At 39.5% G+C, this 17796-nt stretch overlaps 1 protein-coding gene across 1 annotated transcript in view; it reads right to left on the minus strand.

The window, feature by feature from the left end:
• Nucleotides 1-1778: 1778 nt before the first annotated feature.
• Nucleotides 1779-17796, minus strand: part of sfswap (splicing factor SWAP) — a 126851-nt gene continuing 110833 nt past the window's right edge. Inside the window, exons 16-18 of the mRNA XM_053478414.1 lie at nt 13267-13437; nt 12467-12539; nt 1779-2464 (exon numbers count right to left, since the gene is read on the minus strand). Of these exons, the coding sequence (XP_053334389.1) occupies nt 2405-2464; nt 12467-12539; nt 13267-13437 (304 nt within the window). The 3' untranslated portion in view covers nt 1779-2404. The remainder of the gene's footprint in view (nt 2465-12466; nt 12540-13266; nt 13438-17796) is intronic.

Below are 17796 nucleotides of genomic sequence, written 5' to 3' on the forward strand. Positions count from 1 at the left end.
AATCTCTAGGATAGCATAACTGTAGAAAGACGAAGTCTATGCGGTTGGTCTTTCGCCTGATCCCGGTGTTCTGTCCATTTTTGCTGCCTTGTCGAAAAATGCTACCATAGCACGAATCGATAGCAGAGTCTATCGATTTACGCTACCTCAATTCATACGGTAAACCTCATCACCGGGGTAATAGCGCAGAAGTTAGTTAGGAGTTAATTCGCCCTTATTGTTACTAAGGTTTTTGTAAATTAATAAATGCTGACCGAAATTATTAAGAAACTACACTACAGTTTAGTTTGAGCTCAACACGTTTATGCGCTCTGTCGCTTGCTGTCAATGGGCGCCTAAGAGAGAGCACACATTTTCGGCCTCAGTAGACACACAATACTTCAAACTGAAACACGACTGCCCCCTACATGTGGTAATGAAGGGCATTTTCACAGCTTGCCGTGAGCAGCCGCGCAATGCCGCGGCAAGTCACGGGATTTCTTTTCTCGAAACATGCGTTTTTAACGGCGACATCTGTATGGACGTTCAATCTTCTTAGAAGAGCTTTAAGTATTCAAAAAGATGTAAATGTAGGTGTTTAAATTTGAGTAATAAAGCTTTTCCATGATAGTTTTCTGCTCTACGTTTTTATTTTTCGTAAACATTAAGGCTCATTCATGACAATATGAAACTCAAATGTTTCAGTCAAAGTAAGCAAAGGAAAACGGTTTAAACTCACGGTCAACCGAAGTCTCAGCACCAAGGTAGCATGGATTTATGGGTGTGGAAACAGAGCGCCAACTAGTGGGACTGCGCATGCGCAGATACGGTATGTAGCACAACTCGATGGGTAGCATTTTTCGATTAAACACCGGCAAGGGGTCGGCATTGCGGAACGTCCGGTCCGCGGATACAAGCTTGGCACAGGTTTTACAACCCTCCCATTGTATCCGGGCTTGGGACGGGCACTGCATCCAGGGGCTGGGGTTTGGGCGTTGGGTGGGAATCAAACCCAGGCCTTTCGCATGGCCGGCGAAACACCTACCACTGAGCCACCAGTGCCCTAAGAAGACTAAGCCCATACTGGACATATTTTATAAGTGTGTAATATGCTCCTGTACAAAATATGAACAGCTGCTTTACATTAGTGAAAAACTAAAATACTAGCAGCTCTGTTAAGAACTGAAAAACGCAGCTGATTATAAATAAAGCACCAAAATTAGAAGCATCCTTACTTTGTCACAGATTCATTACAGCACAGTGAAACGATCTTCTACACACACCTCAGCTTGTTAGGAACCCGGGGTCAGAGTGCATGGTCACACATGAAACAGTACTCCTGAAGCAGTCAGGGTTGAGGACCTTGCTCAAGGGCCGAACAGTGGCAGCTTGGTGGAGCCGGGGCTTGAACCCTTCACCTTCTGTTTAGCAATCCAGAGCTTTAACTTGCTGAACTACCACTGCCCCACTTTGCGCAAATGTTATTTAGCATTGTACATCAACTTAAAACATACATTATTTACATATTTTGCACAAAAGAAAATATTTTGGGTACCATTGGCATTAGCCAGTCATTAACTCACTGATCATGATTTAAAATTTAGAAATATCTCCCTTTTCCACTCAAAACGGCATTATCTCAAAGAACTAAATCCGGATATACTAATCAGCTTTTCTGGAGCGTTTGAAAAGCAGAATTAGCTCATTTTGAATGAGCACGATTAGCAGTTCTGGTATGCAGCATCTTATCATGGATCTGTAAAGCAACACTGAACTTAATCAGACACGGACTCAGTGGCACAAGTTCATGGCTCGAATTTTATTGACTGTTCAGTTTTACAAAGCAGATGCAAAGAAAGGCCTGTACAAACTTACAGCATGAAGGCCACATTAGATAAAAGTAAACGCCACAATCTCGAGCAGCAAAAGGCTTTAGAAAAACGAACCTGGCTGGGAAAAAAGAACTGAGACAGAAGAAGAGAAATGATCCTAATCCTTCACAGAAGGATTAAACACTTCCCCGCTGGTTGAAGCCTAATCACACAAGATGGGGCTCTGTTATCAATTTAGTCAAACGTTCTAATTTGTTCTCGTAAAATAAAGCATTTCAATTTTCAGATTTTTTATTTATTTATTAATTTTACAATAGCACCTCCCGTGGGGGAAAAAAAAAAGAAAGAAAAAAAAAAAACATGGGAATACCGCAAGTACGCAAAATCAATAAACCCTGCATGCAGCCTGGCTCATCACAAACCTTTTACATTAAAGGGAATCACCAACGATGCCCGGTGACATAAGATCCATAAGAGTATGCATAAAGGGATAAAAGCGCATCAGTAGAGCCCTGCATTGCAGTCCTGAATGGTGCTGATGAAGGTGACGCTCGTGGCTGGCTCAGTCTTCTGTCTTCCCCTTTTCTCATCTTTCAGGACGGGTTGGGCTGCAGGCCTTTGGCCAGCATTGCTCGTACTTTAGCCATGAGGTCCTGTATCAAGGAGGAAGATAAACAAGAGGTATGAGATACACTGGACTGAGTTTGGGAGGCAGAAAAAAAGGGGGTGTAAAATAAATAAAAAAAAAATCAGAAATGATCAGTAAAAAATTCAGACATAAACCAGAAGGCAGAAACTTGAAATGGAAAATAAAAAAAATAAACCCAAAGCAAATCATAACACAGAGTGATTGAAAACATTGCTAGAATGCTACATCACAGCACATGTACAGTAACCTGCTCAATCGTGGAATCATCCAATAGTGTCTGTTAGTGCCAAATGGGCTCGTTTAACATTTCAAGGCCCGAAACACCTGTTTAAGAAATGAGAACGGCAGACAGTTGAAGTTGTCAGGACAGCTCGAAGTAAAGCATCTAAAAATGAACAACATGTTGAAGCTTGAGGCGGAGGCTACAACAGCAAGAGACCACATGCTTCTGTTTCGCAATTCGGTTCTATCTTAACCTCCTGAGACTTGAATGTCCTGAAATGAGCACATGAAACTGGGACTTGTGCAGAATAACAGAACACTGTTATGATAGTAAAAACTCCCTGTATTTCTCTATATAATCCCCCCTCTATATAGTACACTAGAGACATAAAACGCTAGCCTCCCAGGAACTCCTTTAATGACCCAAACATGTCAAGTGAAAAGGGCTTGGAGCGAGGTCAGGACTGTACGGAGGTTGTGTCCCTTCTGAGTTCCTGTAATGTGTGAAGTGATGTTGGTGAGTGAATGTGTGTACAGTTCCCACTCTCTGTACAGTTGCCAGATGATTTTACCAGTTGAAGGTTTTCACCGTTCCGATGATTTACTGCGGCTAAGAGTCTCATCACTGTACTGCGCTTTAAGTCTTTTGTAAATGTCACTTGGTTTTTATGCCTCTGCTCAGAAGTAAAGTCCTAGTTTGACTTGAATGCCTATCATACATACCCATGTGCAATTTTCATATGAAAACTTCTAGGTATTTTTGTCTAAAGACATTAGATTTATACTTGTTTTTATTAATTAGATTTGAATCTTGAATTGAATGAATCTAATAGTAGAAACAGGAATGTACACAACAGTAGCGTTTAGGTCACGGGAGGTTCATTATAATGAAACGTCCAGCATTTAAATTTTGATCCCAAAAATGACAGAAAAAGAATATTACATTTCAGGCTGAGTCTATTAGTCTCTAGTATCATTTCCTGAGGTAAATGTCAGCCATACCTGATTCAGACTTGACTGATCACTGTTGGCTCTTACAGCTGTGCTAATTACTGATTAATTCAGTAAATTTCCCATTTTTTTTAAACAAGCATTTAAATTTAAGCTGTCATCTCTAAAGTGCCAGAGTAGAGTGTGTATGTGTGTGCGCGCGCATCACAGATCATTTGACAGCTGGTATTTAGAGCATTTACAAACTGAATCTATTAGGCTTAGATCTGTTTTGCTACAGCAGGTAACCAACAAGTTGCGAGGCATGACGTTCAATGACAGGAAAACACACTTGCCAATTAAAACATCTTTATGCGACTGTGTTTGTGTTCCTAGCATGGTATTTATCTAATGTGATCTCAGCAGGAAGATAGCACAAACAAGAGTAAAAATGTAAAATGTAAGAAAAAAAATTGTAAAAGATTCCGTTATAATTTAAATGTTTCCTTAAACTAGAAGCATTTGGTCAAAACCTGACTTTTGATCTTTTTTGGCCATAATTCAGCTGTGGGACATATGATGAGGTTTTCTAAAGATATACACAAACCCAGTACTTAGAGATTACTGTAAAAATATTACTGCAGTCAAAGTTAGTGATTGAAAGTTTGGATCATTTTAGTGACTCGGTTCTTTAAATCTCCTTCATCAAAATAAACAAATCCTTTTTTTAAGTCATTTAGGTTATTTAGTTTGTTTGATAAGCAATAAAATACAATGTGACATTATTAATACACAGACCCCCAACACGTCTACATACACAAATTTTGGCTATAGTTCCAGTAATGAAAATATTACAATGCAGCTAAGGACATATTATGATAAACAGAATGAGTAGTTGGAGTAATCTTCTGGTCTGAGTCGTTCGTTCATTTAAGTCTTTTGCATTGGATAGCGTCTATGGCTGTCATGTGCCTAAAAAAAAAATTAACGACTAGAAATAGAAGACTTATTGAAAAGAACCGTTCAATTCTGTATCCTGTGTACTGCATGGCATAGCGTCTCTGAAAGTCACGTAACAAAAGAACAAACGATTCGGACCAAAGACTCAAAGATAACTACTCATTTCTGTTTCCTGTACATAACCTACGGACGTTTTTGCGATGCTTTGCGCATGCACGCTCAATAGAAAATTAATGAATCACTCTCCGAGACTACTCGTTCTTCTGAGTCACGTTAAAGACTCGTTCAAATAAAACGAATCGTTCATGAACGACCCATCATTAGTAAAAGTAGAAGTCATGAATTAAAACTTTTACTTGAGTAAAAGTATAAATGCCTTTAATGTACTTATGTATCAAAACAGTAAGCTTACTGTAGCCTTATATGTATGGTAACACCTGCCTGAGTCTTTTGGTTGGAGATCTCGTCGCTTGTTTGGGATGCGTGCGTTGACTGGCGGACAGTTCCACATGACTACAGACTCAATAGTTCAAAACTGAAATTCCTACAAACAATTTTGTACCTGAGCCTTTAATAACGAAAATAGACTGCATACAAACTTAAACACCTCTACTGTTAGACTGAACTTCCAGCCTCCTAACACACAGTATGACAGCAGATCACTCGCTGCTATCTGATATGAGCACGGGTTCCCATGTTAAGTCTGGTATCTCACAATGTTTCTTCCTACCGTCATCTCGGAGTCTTAATTTTATTTTTTATTGACATAACTCTCAGCTTGCTCAATTGAATCTGTAAAGCTGCTTTGGGACAATGGCCCAAAAAAAGCGCTATACAAATAAAGATGAACTGAAATCTAAAGACTGGATGCTGTTTGAGAAGGAAAACACACATCACTTGCTCTAGTTAGAAAAACCTGAACACGTGAGTTTAAGGGCGTATACACTTGGCCATGCAAACCTGCTCATCAGCACGTTCTTTATAGAGTTATAGATTTTAACATTAGCTGGCTCTCCCTGAGTCAGCATTAGAAATGTCCTGATGGTATCTGTAATGTCTCAGAAACTGTTATAAAAATGTGTTATATCTTACTGTTATATTATATTTAATGTGTTAAATATAATAGCAAGAGAAGAAGGTAAGAAACCAACAAGGTCTTGAAGGCGCTGATAAAAAATAGATATGGATACTTTAAAAAAGGAAAATAAAAAAGGCAAGCACATAGGAGAATACTTCTAAGCAGGAATCGAACAACTTGGAGTGTGTACGGTAATCCTTGTCTTTATATGCACCTTGGGACACAGCTGTGTTGCTGAAAGGGTCACAGAGTCTTTCTCTGCATATCTAAGCCTTCCTGTCACTAATGTGGTTTAAATCCACGGTACTACACACTCCTCTGCTTCTTCTACTGTTTGTCTATTCATTTATGTATTACATTCATTTATGCAGAAAAGTGTTTCATCTCAGGAGATCGCACATCGATATATCAGCGCGGAGTCGTTACATGATACACGGTACCAGGAGCCGCAGCGTGCTCGAATGTCAGCTGCTGCTTCAGTGCTGATGCGCAATGATCGGAGATATGCTCAACCCGCTTGCGATCTGATAAAGCTAATGTTTTAGCAGTGACAGCTTAATGTGCCTTGACTATTTACGTGCTTGTCGCCTTCAGCACCTTTTCGCAAAACTGCTCAATCGTGCTGTTTCCCGCTTGAAACCAGTCCAACTTGGAGAGCACGCGCAGCATCACGGAGATATTCAATCTCCCAGAGCGGGAGGTGCTTTTGTACAGGGCGAGCCAAAATGAGCCATCAGCACAGCCCTCGTCTCACCTTGCTTTTGCTCGTCTCGCCCGGCTGAGATATCGATCCAGAAATTCCAATAAAACCCGACCAGAAATAATCATAAAACAAACCAAACATTGACTGAATACAAACAGGCACGTCAGCAGGCTCGCGCTGAATGGCGGTGAGGAGGCGGATAAATACAGCGCAGTAGGAGGTTGGCGGTCCAAGTGCTGAATAAAACTCACCCCAAGCGGTACAGTATAAAATACTGGCTTACAAGCGAGAAGGAAACACAAAAAGCACAGAAGCAGTCACTGAAAAATCTCTCCTGACCCTCTCTCTTATTTGTGTCAAGTCAAGTCAGCTTTATTTATATAGCGTGTTTAAAAAGACAGCCCGTGGCAGCCAAAGTGCTGTACAGTAACTATTTGTGAATCCAAACAGCAATGAAATAGGATAAGGAGGAGGAAAAAATGCTTTTAAAGATAGAAGGGATAAAAACACAGGCCGAAAACTGAAGACCTGATGCTATAGACATCAAAAAGACTTCAAAAGTTCAAGGAGTAAATCACGTTTAAAATTTAATTCCAATTCCGTTGAAATCTTTATACAGATCAGGGAATCCTCACTTAAATCACGAGTACCCTTAAACATCAACCTCATGATAACCTTTTAACTTGACTGTTCTGTGTTCATGCTAAACTCGTTGGCATAATAATCACTAATTAATTCAGACACGACTGTTTTACTGGGGGGAAAGTCTTACTAATATCTATTTATTAGGTATTTTAAGCCATTTAATACTTTGTCTCCTAAATAGAGACTGTCCCCGGTTCTTTGTGTAGTTAATGATGTGATGGCTCATGAGCGCTGAGGACATTTTGACAGCAATTATCTAAATACAAATGTAACTGATTAGGTCGCTATGGCATGAAGTTATGCAAAAAACTTACTCAATCACACTTAAATACCACCATTAGCTAGCACAGCTTTTAATCTTTAGTCAGACTTACTTCTCTGACCTTTGCATTTGTTAGCATGTTTTATATACTGCTTGGCCAAAAAAAAAAAAAAAAGAAAAAAAAAAAATGCAGCTTTTTTTTTTTTTTTTTAGATTTGATTACAGCACACAAAGTGGTGTCCAGTTCATGTATGAAAATGATTCCTCATGATCACAGGATCACACTTTCACAATCTGAATCTAGGAATATGCCTGTGCCGTCGGGGATCAAATACTCCACTGATGTGATAACTTGGTCATTCTGTACATTCAGGTCATCAGCTAACTGTATTTTATTGCCACATAATATTGCTAAGTCTAGCCCTGACCAAGTGAAGCAACAACAGATCATAACACTGTCGATCTGAACCTTTTTCCATCGTTCCAAAGTCAAACACTTATACTCCATAGCCAATTTTCTTTTTTATGAGTCTCACTAAACAGTGGTTTTCCTATGGCCACACAGCTGTTTAGCCCCAATCCTGTGAGTTTTAATCAACGGTAATGGAAAGGCTCTTACTTTTACTAATAAACATAGCTAGGTTTTTCTGCTGATTATTTTAGCATGCAACTTCACAGAGTGTTTAAATGATCTTCATGTATGATGTCTTTCCAACAAATTTTGATGATTTAACACTATTCTTCAAGCTTTTAATAATGTGTTCAAGGGCTCTTAATCCAAATCAGGTCATTTTAAATCTCCAGGCTGTTTTCTTAACAGGTAAAGAACAACAAGGTTAGAAAGTAGACTAAATAAAAACACTACTAGTATATTTGTGTAATATACTATATCTATGTTTTCTTACCAGAGAGACATTAAAGCATATTACAGGCAGAAAACATCTTTTTTTTTTTTAAAAAACATATTTTTTCAACTGGTGACACAATTCAGTCATAGTGACATACAACAGGTCACTAAACATTTATATAAACTCTCCCTGTTTACAGAAAAGCAAAGTTAAAATCTGTTCGTCTCTCTCTGGCCTTTCTCCAAACTCTAACAACAACCTTCTAGACCAGTAGAAGTACCAGGAGGCATGATAACCTAACCTCCATCCAAGATCTAATCCTACTTGCTACTTATACACTCCAAGCCTATAAGTGGTGATCGGCAGACATGTCTGAGCTGAGACGAAGAGTTTCTCATGATACAGTGAGTCACATTAAAACTAAGCAGATTGCAGCAATATCTTCACCGTCGCTACGGCGTGTCAAATAAACACAGCTGCGTGACTCGCCGAGCTCAAAATGGTCACAAGAAAAAATAATAAAAAGTCTGCCGCAGCTGTTTAAAAGAAAAAGTTCTCACCCACGTCTTTAACCATGAATGATCACGATTCCAGTTTATATTACATTTACTGTGTTAATGAAAATTCATTTGTTCCACGGTTTATCTGAGCCTCAAATATTCTTCAGGATTTCACAAGGGTAAAATTTTGGTCTCTTTCCACCGAGCACATTTCGTGTACAGCATTATGTTTTTGTTAATCTAAATCAACAGGCAGAAACAGTGTTAGGGATAAACAGTCATCAAAACATTGCTCACTTTCCTGTTAATAGAGTCAGTTAACCTGAGATTTATTTATTTATTTATTTTTGGTTAGCTCCCTACGTAAGAGTATCAGTCCTTTAGGAATCTAGACCATGGCTTGTTTTCAAGCAACCAATTCCTAATTTCTTGTTGTTCAACTGCATGTTGTATGAGAGAAGAAGCAGAGAAGAAGTACTTAGATTTGTCCAATGTGGAAATGCTCTGGAGACACCCGGTGTTGTGGACGCTTATTTTCCCCCACACACTTATTTTCTCTCACATGAGGGATGAACTACAATTGACTGCAAAAGATAAATTATGCAAAAAAAAAAAAAAAAAGGCAGAAATGAGCTCTCTAAACCATAAACACGCATTAAGCAGATTTTTAGGATTTTGGCCTTATCGAAAAAATGTGTTGGGGGAATGATAATTTATCGCTGTAACATAAGTAATCACAGGAACTAACTTAATTAGAGATGACTTATAAAATTACTATTATAGTAGTTACTTTTAAACAGCATGCTAGAACGAGACAACACAGTGGCTGGCATGGTTATCCATGGTTAGCACTGTCGCCTTGCACCTCCAGGTTCCAGGTTCAATTCCCGCCTTGCGGTCAGTGTGCATGGAGTTTGCGTGTTCTCCCTGTGCTTGGTGGAATTCTTCTCCGGGTACTCTGGTTCCCTCCCACACTACAGTATGAATACATGCAGATTAGGCTTTTGCCTGTAGTTTGTGAAAGAGCGGGTAAGAATACATGTGTGCAGGTGCCCATTAACGGATTGGCACCTTGTCCCTGGTGTGCCCCGCTTCATACCCCAAGTCTCCGTACAAAATAAAGCAGTATAGACGATGAGTGAGTGAGTGAGTGATTCCAGAACAATTGCTGGCAAACTGCTGTGGTATTAAAAAAAAAACAAAAAACACTAAGACATTTTGTTACAGAAAAATCAACCTTCAGATGTTAAGGTCAGCGAATCCTATTAGTATGGTGTTCCTAATAATCCCTTAGGATATATATATATATATATATATATATATATATATATATATATATATATATAGATAGATAGATAGATAGATAGACAGACAGACAGACTGGACACATTTTGCCCTCTTTCAGAAAACACATTGATATGCATTGCTGGTTTGTTGCATGCATGATTGTGGATGGAGATCGATATTATCTGAACTTTTTCCTGTGCTGTAATCTGACAGATGTGAACAGACCGGCTGGGAAGAGGTGTGACATGACCATAAGCTGCAGGTTTACAATACTGGCTTGTATAGCTTCTAGAGTGGACAGACATCATCTTTAAAAGCAGAACAAATGACTGAAGCCTTGCCAAGACCATCCCCTAGTGACTGGGCCATGTACTGGTGTGCCAGTGTACAACCTCGAATTCAGGAAAAGTTGGGAAGTTTCTTAAATTTGAATAAAATGAAAACTAAAAGACTTTTAAATCAAAAGGGCCAATATTTTATTCACAATAGAACATAGAGAACATAAATATTTTAATGGGGAAATTTTTAACTTTTATTCACTGAATTAGCTCATTTCAAATTTGATGCCTGCTACAGGTCTCAAAAAAGTTGTTATATCTGTGAAAGAGTGCATAAAAAAGATTGTGGAATACTTTTAAAACATCTTTGTGCGTAATGGACAAAGCCAAAGACCTTTGTTTAATGCCCGTGGTCTTTGGGCCCTCAGATGACACTGCATCACCCATTGGCATGACTGTGTCATTGACATTAATAAATGGGCCCAGGAATACTTCTAGAAACCACTGTCGGTAAAAACTATCCGCCGTGCCATCGGCAGATGCCAACTAAAGCTTCAGCATGCAAAAAAGCAAGCCATACGTAAACCTTAACGCCCAGACATCTTCAAACTCTTTTGAAAAGAATAGAAGACTCTTCTTCCATGGTGAACATGCCGTTGTCCCAACTTTGAGACCTGTAGAAGGTCAAATTTGAAATGAGATCATTTTGTGCATAAAAGTGTAATATTTCTCAGTTTAAACATTAATGTTCTCTATGTCCAAATGTAAAAAAAATATTGGCTCGTGATTTTTTTTTTTTTATTTTATAAAAATTCGGCTTGTAATTCGTTACCGGCGTTGATGGTGATATTCTTTTTCTTTTGGCTGCCCCAATTATGGCTCGCCCGAGAGGATAATTCAATCTGCGCATTTGATTTGGCACAGGTTTTCACACCAGATGTGTTTATGGCGTAACCCTTTGGGCTTGGGGCCGGCTTGGAGCGTGGACCCTCCCACATATTTCCCTTTTAGGGCACTGGCTTTGCTGTTTGTTTTTTTTCATTATTAATTTTTTTTTACGCCATACCATGCAGTATATATTTTTCAGAAAACATACTGTAGTAAAGTATCTCAAATTCTCACTAGCTAGCGCTACCTTTACTCCATTTCACTAGTCCGTGCTCTAATTCTTTATAATTCCTTGTCCTAATGACAAATTAATAAGATGATGTCATCCTTAATTATCTCCATCAAATCGAACTACTGTAACAGTTAGCTGCTGTGTCTTAATCTTCATTTATGTCAAATTAGCTTGTATAAAGCAAAACGATTTAAAAAAAACATTTCATTACATGCCAAGAAATAATAATAATAATAAAAAAAAGTTTTATTGCTGCAGTAGCAGGTGAGAGTGACGCAGGAGGAGAGTAATACATTCACTTACACACAACTGCAAACATACGCACACATTCAAACAGTCTGCCTACATCAGGCTCCTGGCTGTAAAGGTATTAGCACAACGTTATCAGCAGGAGCTCTACGTTCTGTCAGCAGCTGTTGGTTTTAATATGAAGCCTCTCTTCATTGGTGGTTGCCGTCCGGGTTCGGTGGTGTCAGCATCGCTAACGTGATGCCGGCAACAGAAAGCACAAAAGAGCTCCGAGGCTCGGCAACTCTATCAACAACAGGATATTGCTTTAGCCACAATAAAAGACTGCTTAGCAGAGTGAATCTGCCTTCTCTGTGCAATCAGACAAACATGGCAGCTAAGCAACAAGCGCCGCGTCGGAACACGGCTTTGACGGTCGGGTTTTTTCACCTTCGAGCTTTCCTCGCGTTTCCAAACAGAGGGCCCGGTGGAAGAGGAACTGATAAATAAAATAACCAAACATGCACGAAGCACTCGGTTTCAGAAAAGAGAGACAGAGAAAAAAAAATAGAGGGCAGAGATCAGCGGAAAGCTGTCGAGGGTGACAGCTGCACTGCATCAGGATGCTGAAATGACATTCTTTTTTCTTCTCGCTTACAAATACACACATATACACAGACATGATGGGATCAAGAAAACATCACTGCATATCATGACTAGAAAAGAGATGAAACATACAAGGCCCCTGGTGCTATTGGAAATTAATCAACGAGAGGGTGTTTTGGCATGAATTAAGTGACCTGACATGACACACATTTGTTGCTACCACCCAGAAGATAATTATTTTCACCAAAAAAAAAGGGCAAATGTTTTATTTCAGAAGTAGCCTGATATTTGTATGAGCCATGATACAGTATCTATGCTCGTCATATTTTGCCTACATACCTGAGTGATTTTGTTTTGAACTGAAGAAATAATCGCCGATGAGACATGCTTGTCTTTTTCCTGTGACGCGTCCCTGTTGAGAGAGAAAGAGAAGGGATGAGATATGCGTCAGCAATCAACAGGGACTAATACAGTATGCGCGTAGATGCTGGCCTGGTATTATAAGCTGTAAGGATTGACTTGTAAAAAAGAGGAATTCCGCAACACAGACAGAAAAATAAAGAACCAGAGAAACGCTATGAAATATTCATCCATCCCCAGAAGAACTGAGACAAGGGAGGCACCCTAGGGATTTAACTTTCTTTCTTTCCTTCTTTTTTTGATGAAACCTGAGAAACTTCTGACAGGCTACTTTTATACACAGATGTCCCCTGCGGTGATTTGAATAAAACGATCAATAACGGAGAAGGAACAACAATAACAAACGCAGTGTGTTCACTTCGCTCCTTTTTTTTTTTTTTTTTGTTCCTCGCGTGTCAGGAACGCGTTCTGAATCAGAACGCGCTTTGCGACTCGGCGCTTTCATGTTTCATTCAACAGGTCATTAGTCTAGATGTCAAATCATACCAAATCTGCGGGAAACTTTAAAAGAAAAGCAACTCTTTCTTGTTGTGATGGTAATGTGAGATTCACTAAGAACACTGTGGGACACTCTGCTGTGAGTCATGGGGAAATAAAAAGAAGATATGAGGGCGGAAAAAAAAAATCAAGAAGCACAGCCATATATAATTCATAACGTACACTTGTACACTCGTCCATGGTACTCCTTAGATAGCAGAACAGTATGGGATTAACGTTACCTGGAGCTCCTTAAGCTAGAGGTGGGGCTAGATGTAGGGGAGGAGCTAGCAGTGTGGGTGGAGACCTTCCTCTTCGCTCTCCCTCTGTCTGGTGAGGTTGCGGGTGAATTGGAGGAAGCCTTCGAACGATGCACTGATTTCGATGACTTCTTTCTCCTCTCACGAGGCGATCTGAAACGTTTTTGTAAAGTTTAATAAAAAAAAAAAAAAAACACACACAATATGCTTTCTTGCATGGTTCGTAGATACGACAAAAATTTACAAATAAAATACACCTACATTGATGTGAAAATCCTCTTTTTTTCGTATTTGTCGCACTTAAATAATTGAGATTATCCAACAAGTTTTTATATCGCACAAAGATAACCCGAAAGAGTAAATTATTTAATTCATAAAGGTGTCTGAACTGATAAGATTAGATGATTAACCATGTTTTTTTTTCACTTGCTACACCCTGCCAGACCTGTCAAATCAAGAAAGCCACTTAAGTTGACCCTGACTGACAAAGTGAAGCACAGTAAAAAAAAGACCTCATAAAGCAACAACATAGCGTGGTCTAAAAAATTCAAGAACAGATAAGAAACAAAGTAATTGACATGTATAAGTCTGAAAGGGGATATAACGCTGTCTCTAAGGCTTTGGGACTCCAGTGAACCAAGTTAAGAGCTATTATCAACAAAGAGAGAAAACTGAAAACGGTTGTGAACCTTCGCAATACCTTCCATGAGAAAGTTCCAAGCAAAACCCCACTGCTGACCAGAAAGAACACAAAGGACCATCTGACAATTGCCAAGAGACATCTTGATTATCCCCAAATCTTTTTGGAAGCTGAGAGACAGCAATTCATAAAAAGAATACCATCATACCAACAGTCAAACATGGTGGTGGTAGTCTGATGGTGTGGGACTGCTTGGCCACTTCAGGACCTGGACAACTTTGCATAATTAATGGAACCATGAATTATAAACTCTACCAGAAAATCCTGAGAGAAAATGTCCAGCCTTCAGTTTGTGACCTCAAGCCTCAAGCTTGTGTTCTGCAGCAGGACAAAGAACCGAAACAGCAAGTCCACCTCTGAATGGCTGAAAAAATACAAAACTGAAGTGGCCTAGTCAAAGTCCGGACTTAAATTAGATTGAGATGACATTAAACAGATTGTTTATGCTGGAAAAGCTCTTAAATGTGGCCGAATTAAAACAATTGTGCAAAGAAGAGTGGGCCAAAATTGCTCCACAATAACGTGAAACACTGATTGCCAGTTATCGCGAGCGCTTGATTGTAGTTGTTGCCGCCAAGGGTGGCACAACCAGTTATTAGGTTTAGGGGACAATTACTTTTTCACAGAGGGCCAGGCAGGTTTGGACAGCTTTCTTCCCTTAATAATTGAAATCATCATTTATGTATGTGTAATAACTTTGTGTAATGTTAAAATTTGTTTAATGAGCCCAGTCATTTAAATGTGAGACAAAAAAAATCTCAATACTTTTTTCACAGCACTGTGAATTTATCCACATATTCCATTTGGGGATCATGGAGATGTAAGGAGGCAATACTACTCACATCACCATTATGCATCCCCCCCCCCTTACATATGCGCATACTGACCTATAATGGACTGGCATCGTATCTAAGATAAACCCCTATCCTGCTCAAATCTGATCGTTACCAGGAAAAAGCAGTTATGGACGACAAATGAATGATAACAGCCTGGCGGTGCATAACTGCAAACTGACAAGAACAAAAAACGCAATAACCATCCGTCACACACAAGTTTTAGGGATTAACAAGCATGGGTTGAACTGTCCTCAAATGAATAAGTCCACTCAGACTTTCATGCAGTTCTTCGACAAACTGCCTGTTCGCCAGGACTATATTTTCCCCCTGAAATACATGCATTCATATCAAATATAAAGCTTGAGCGCTGGCTTTTAAGAAAACGCATAACAGTGGGACCAAATTTGCATGGTACTATTTTGTTGTCTTCAAACGTCAAACTCTGAGAGGCTTGGTGGCCATTAGTCATACAGCAGATAGGAAGGAAAAAAAAAAGCTTGCATCTAAGTGAAAAATATTATCAATGGGCAAAGCGGCACAAAGCTTGAAAAAAAACTTGCTCCTTTCTTTCTCCAGGGAAAATGTGGCTCTGGGCAGAACGAAGACTTTGTAGAGGTGTGTAATGTGCACCACATACAGTGGCAGTGTAATCAATGTGAAGGCACACAGTGCTATAGTGCACTAGCTGCAAATGATCCAGAACAATAAAGTCAAGCTGGGCTTCAGTTACAGGAGTGCACGGCGGTCAAGTAACTCATTTCCGATTTGGACGCAGACAGACATGACTCATCTGAATGGGTTGGCCCTTTTCTTATTCTTTTAACAACAGATCAGAGGTGCACTTTGTTATCGCTGAAAGGTGAGAAGTCAGTCAGCAAGCAGTTGAAGTTGAGGCAAGTCCCTAAATAGTTTTCCATCACACAAAACTTCGTACGAACTTCAAAAAAACAACCAAAAAAAAAAAAAAAACACCTCACGCAGACAAATGCAGTTATTAGAGTTTATGTTGAAAGTTGGGGCAGAGGTACAAATCACGACTGGGATTTTTTATTTTTATGATTGGCCGTTTTTACATACGACGTGCTCAGTTTCTTGAACAGGATGGAATGGGATAAGAAAAAGAAAAAAACAGTCCAATGAACACTTCTAGACAGAGGTGTTGGAGTGCTTACATGCTTCTAACAAAGCTGCAACAAGCCCTAAAACCAGGAATTACAAATTGTGTGCATGCAGCCAGTTTAAAATCTTTAAGTCAAACCAGAACATTTGATTGTGCAAAATAACAGAACACGGTTATGAGAGTTTACACCAACTTTATTTCTCTAAATAAACCCCTGCTACAAAAATGCACTTATCCCACTATTTCACTAGTGCTCCAAGGTACAATGTTTTCTCAGTATGCCAGAGCTTCATGTCTGAAACACTGGCCTTCCAGGAACTCCAAACATGTGGAAATGGCTTGGAGCGAGGTCTGGACTGTACGAGGGATATGACGATAACTCCCAGCGAGATCCTGTGACGTGCAAATGGTGTTTGTGAATGATTACGTGTACAGTTCCCATAGACAGATGCGTCTTTTTGATGTGTTCCACTTGCTGGGCTTGGAGCCCACTTCGGCCAGGATATTTATTCACGGTCATGTACAGCCTTCCTTAAAATCCTTCCAGCATTCAAATGTTTTACTGTGGCTAAGAGTCTCATCAATGTACTGTGTTTAAAGGCTTCTCTAAATGTCAATCGAAATGTCAAGAAATTTCTGGTTTGGCATAAAAACCACTTGTATATAAATTTTAATATAATTTTGTCTATAAGATGATAAACAACAGTCTCATTATATTGCAGTAAAAAAAAAATTCTCAATTTGGAACATTTTCAAACACTTCAGCTCTTTAAAAGGATCCGAAGCTGTAACGTTCAGAATTTTGGCAAAATCTTTTCTGCACGAGCTCTAAAAGCCCACGAGTCTGAAAAGCCACCCCTGTGATGACAACTCTGTCGATTGTGAGAATTTGTGTTGGATGCTCTCTCTTTTTGTTCTGAAATTGCCCCTCAGCTCCGGCGCAGAACATTATTTCCACATGGAGGCGATTTTCTCTAAATGACGTACGAGTGATGCGATCCTAGGATACAGATGTTATAACAAACGCTTTAAAGCTGGAGTACTGCGTGCAGGGTACTGGCATACACCACGGGTGCCAAAGCTTTCAGCTGAAAGCCACTGCTGTTTCTCGCCTTGCTTCCTCTCTCATCATACATGCTGAAAAACTGATTCTCTGGTACAGAAGACATGGAGGGTTTAATGACATGAGATGGCACTCCTCAAAAGCGAGAGCTGGATGTCCCTCTGGGAGAAAACCGAATGAGGAAATTTTTAGAACAATTCAGCCTGAACTATAGAAGTATAATTAAAGGTGGTGGAAAAGAGGACTGTGTGTTGGATGTTACCGTGACCTTTACTCAGAGCCATTCTTTAATAATTTAAAATTGCTTTGGGGTCAAAAGTGAAAGAGTGGTAATAGGAAGATTGTGAATTGATGGTAGCATCGTGCTTAATGTAACAGTCGGGCAGGATTTAGTAGTATCCATTAATTAGGAGCTCCATTTGGACTCACTTGCTTACAGAATTCGCCAACTGGTAATGAGGGTGCTGTCAATCAAGTGCATCATGCTTTCCTCTCATTCCCACTGAAAAACTGATGTCAGACACTGTAGATTTCTTTATGTTTATCTGCCTCATTGTTACAGTGAAGCTCTACATAGACAGAAGCACAAGCCCCTATCAGGCACTAAGCAGCCCTCTACTTCCATCCTGCTCATAAGGCAGGTTGTCTACAGGTGCTTTACAGCCTCTAACTACTGTAGCTGGCCAGGAAATATGTGAAAGGGGAACAAACTTAAGGATCTTACTGTATATCAGACCCTATGGTGTTCCAATTTAGTCAACATAAATCAACATACTTTCCATTTAAAATGAAG

This window comes from Clarias gariepinus, chromosome 19 (genome assembly GCF_024256425.1).
Source record: "Clarias gariepinus isolate MV-2021 ecotype Netherlands chromosome 19, CGAR_prim_01v2, whole genome shotgun sequence".
Classification (NCBI taxonomy): Eukaryota; Metazoa; Chordata; class Actinopteri; order Siluriformes; family Clariidae; genus Clarias; species Clarias gariepinus.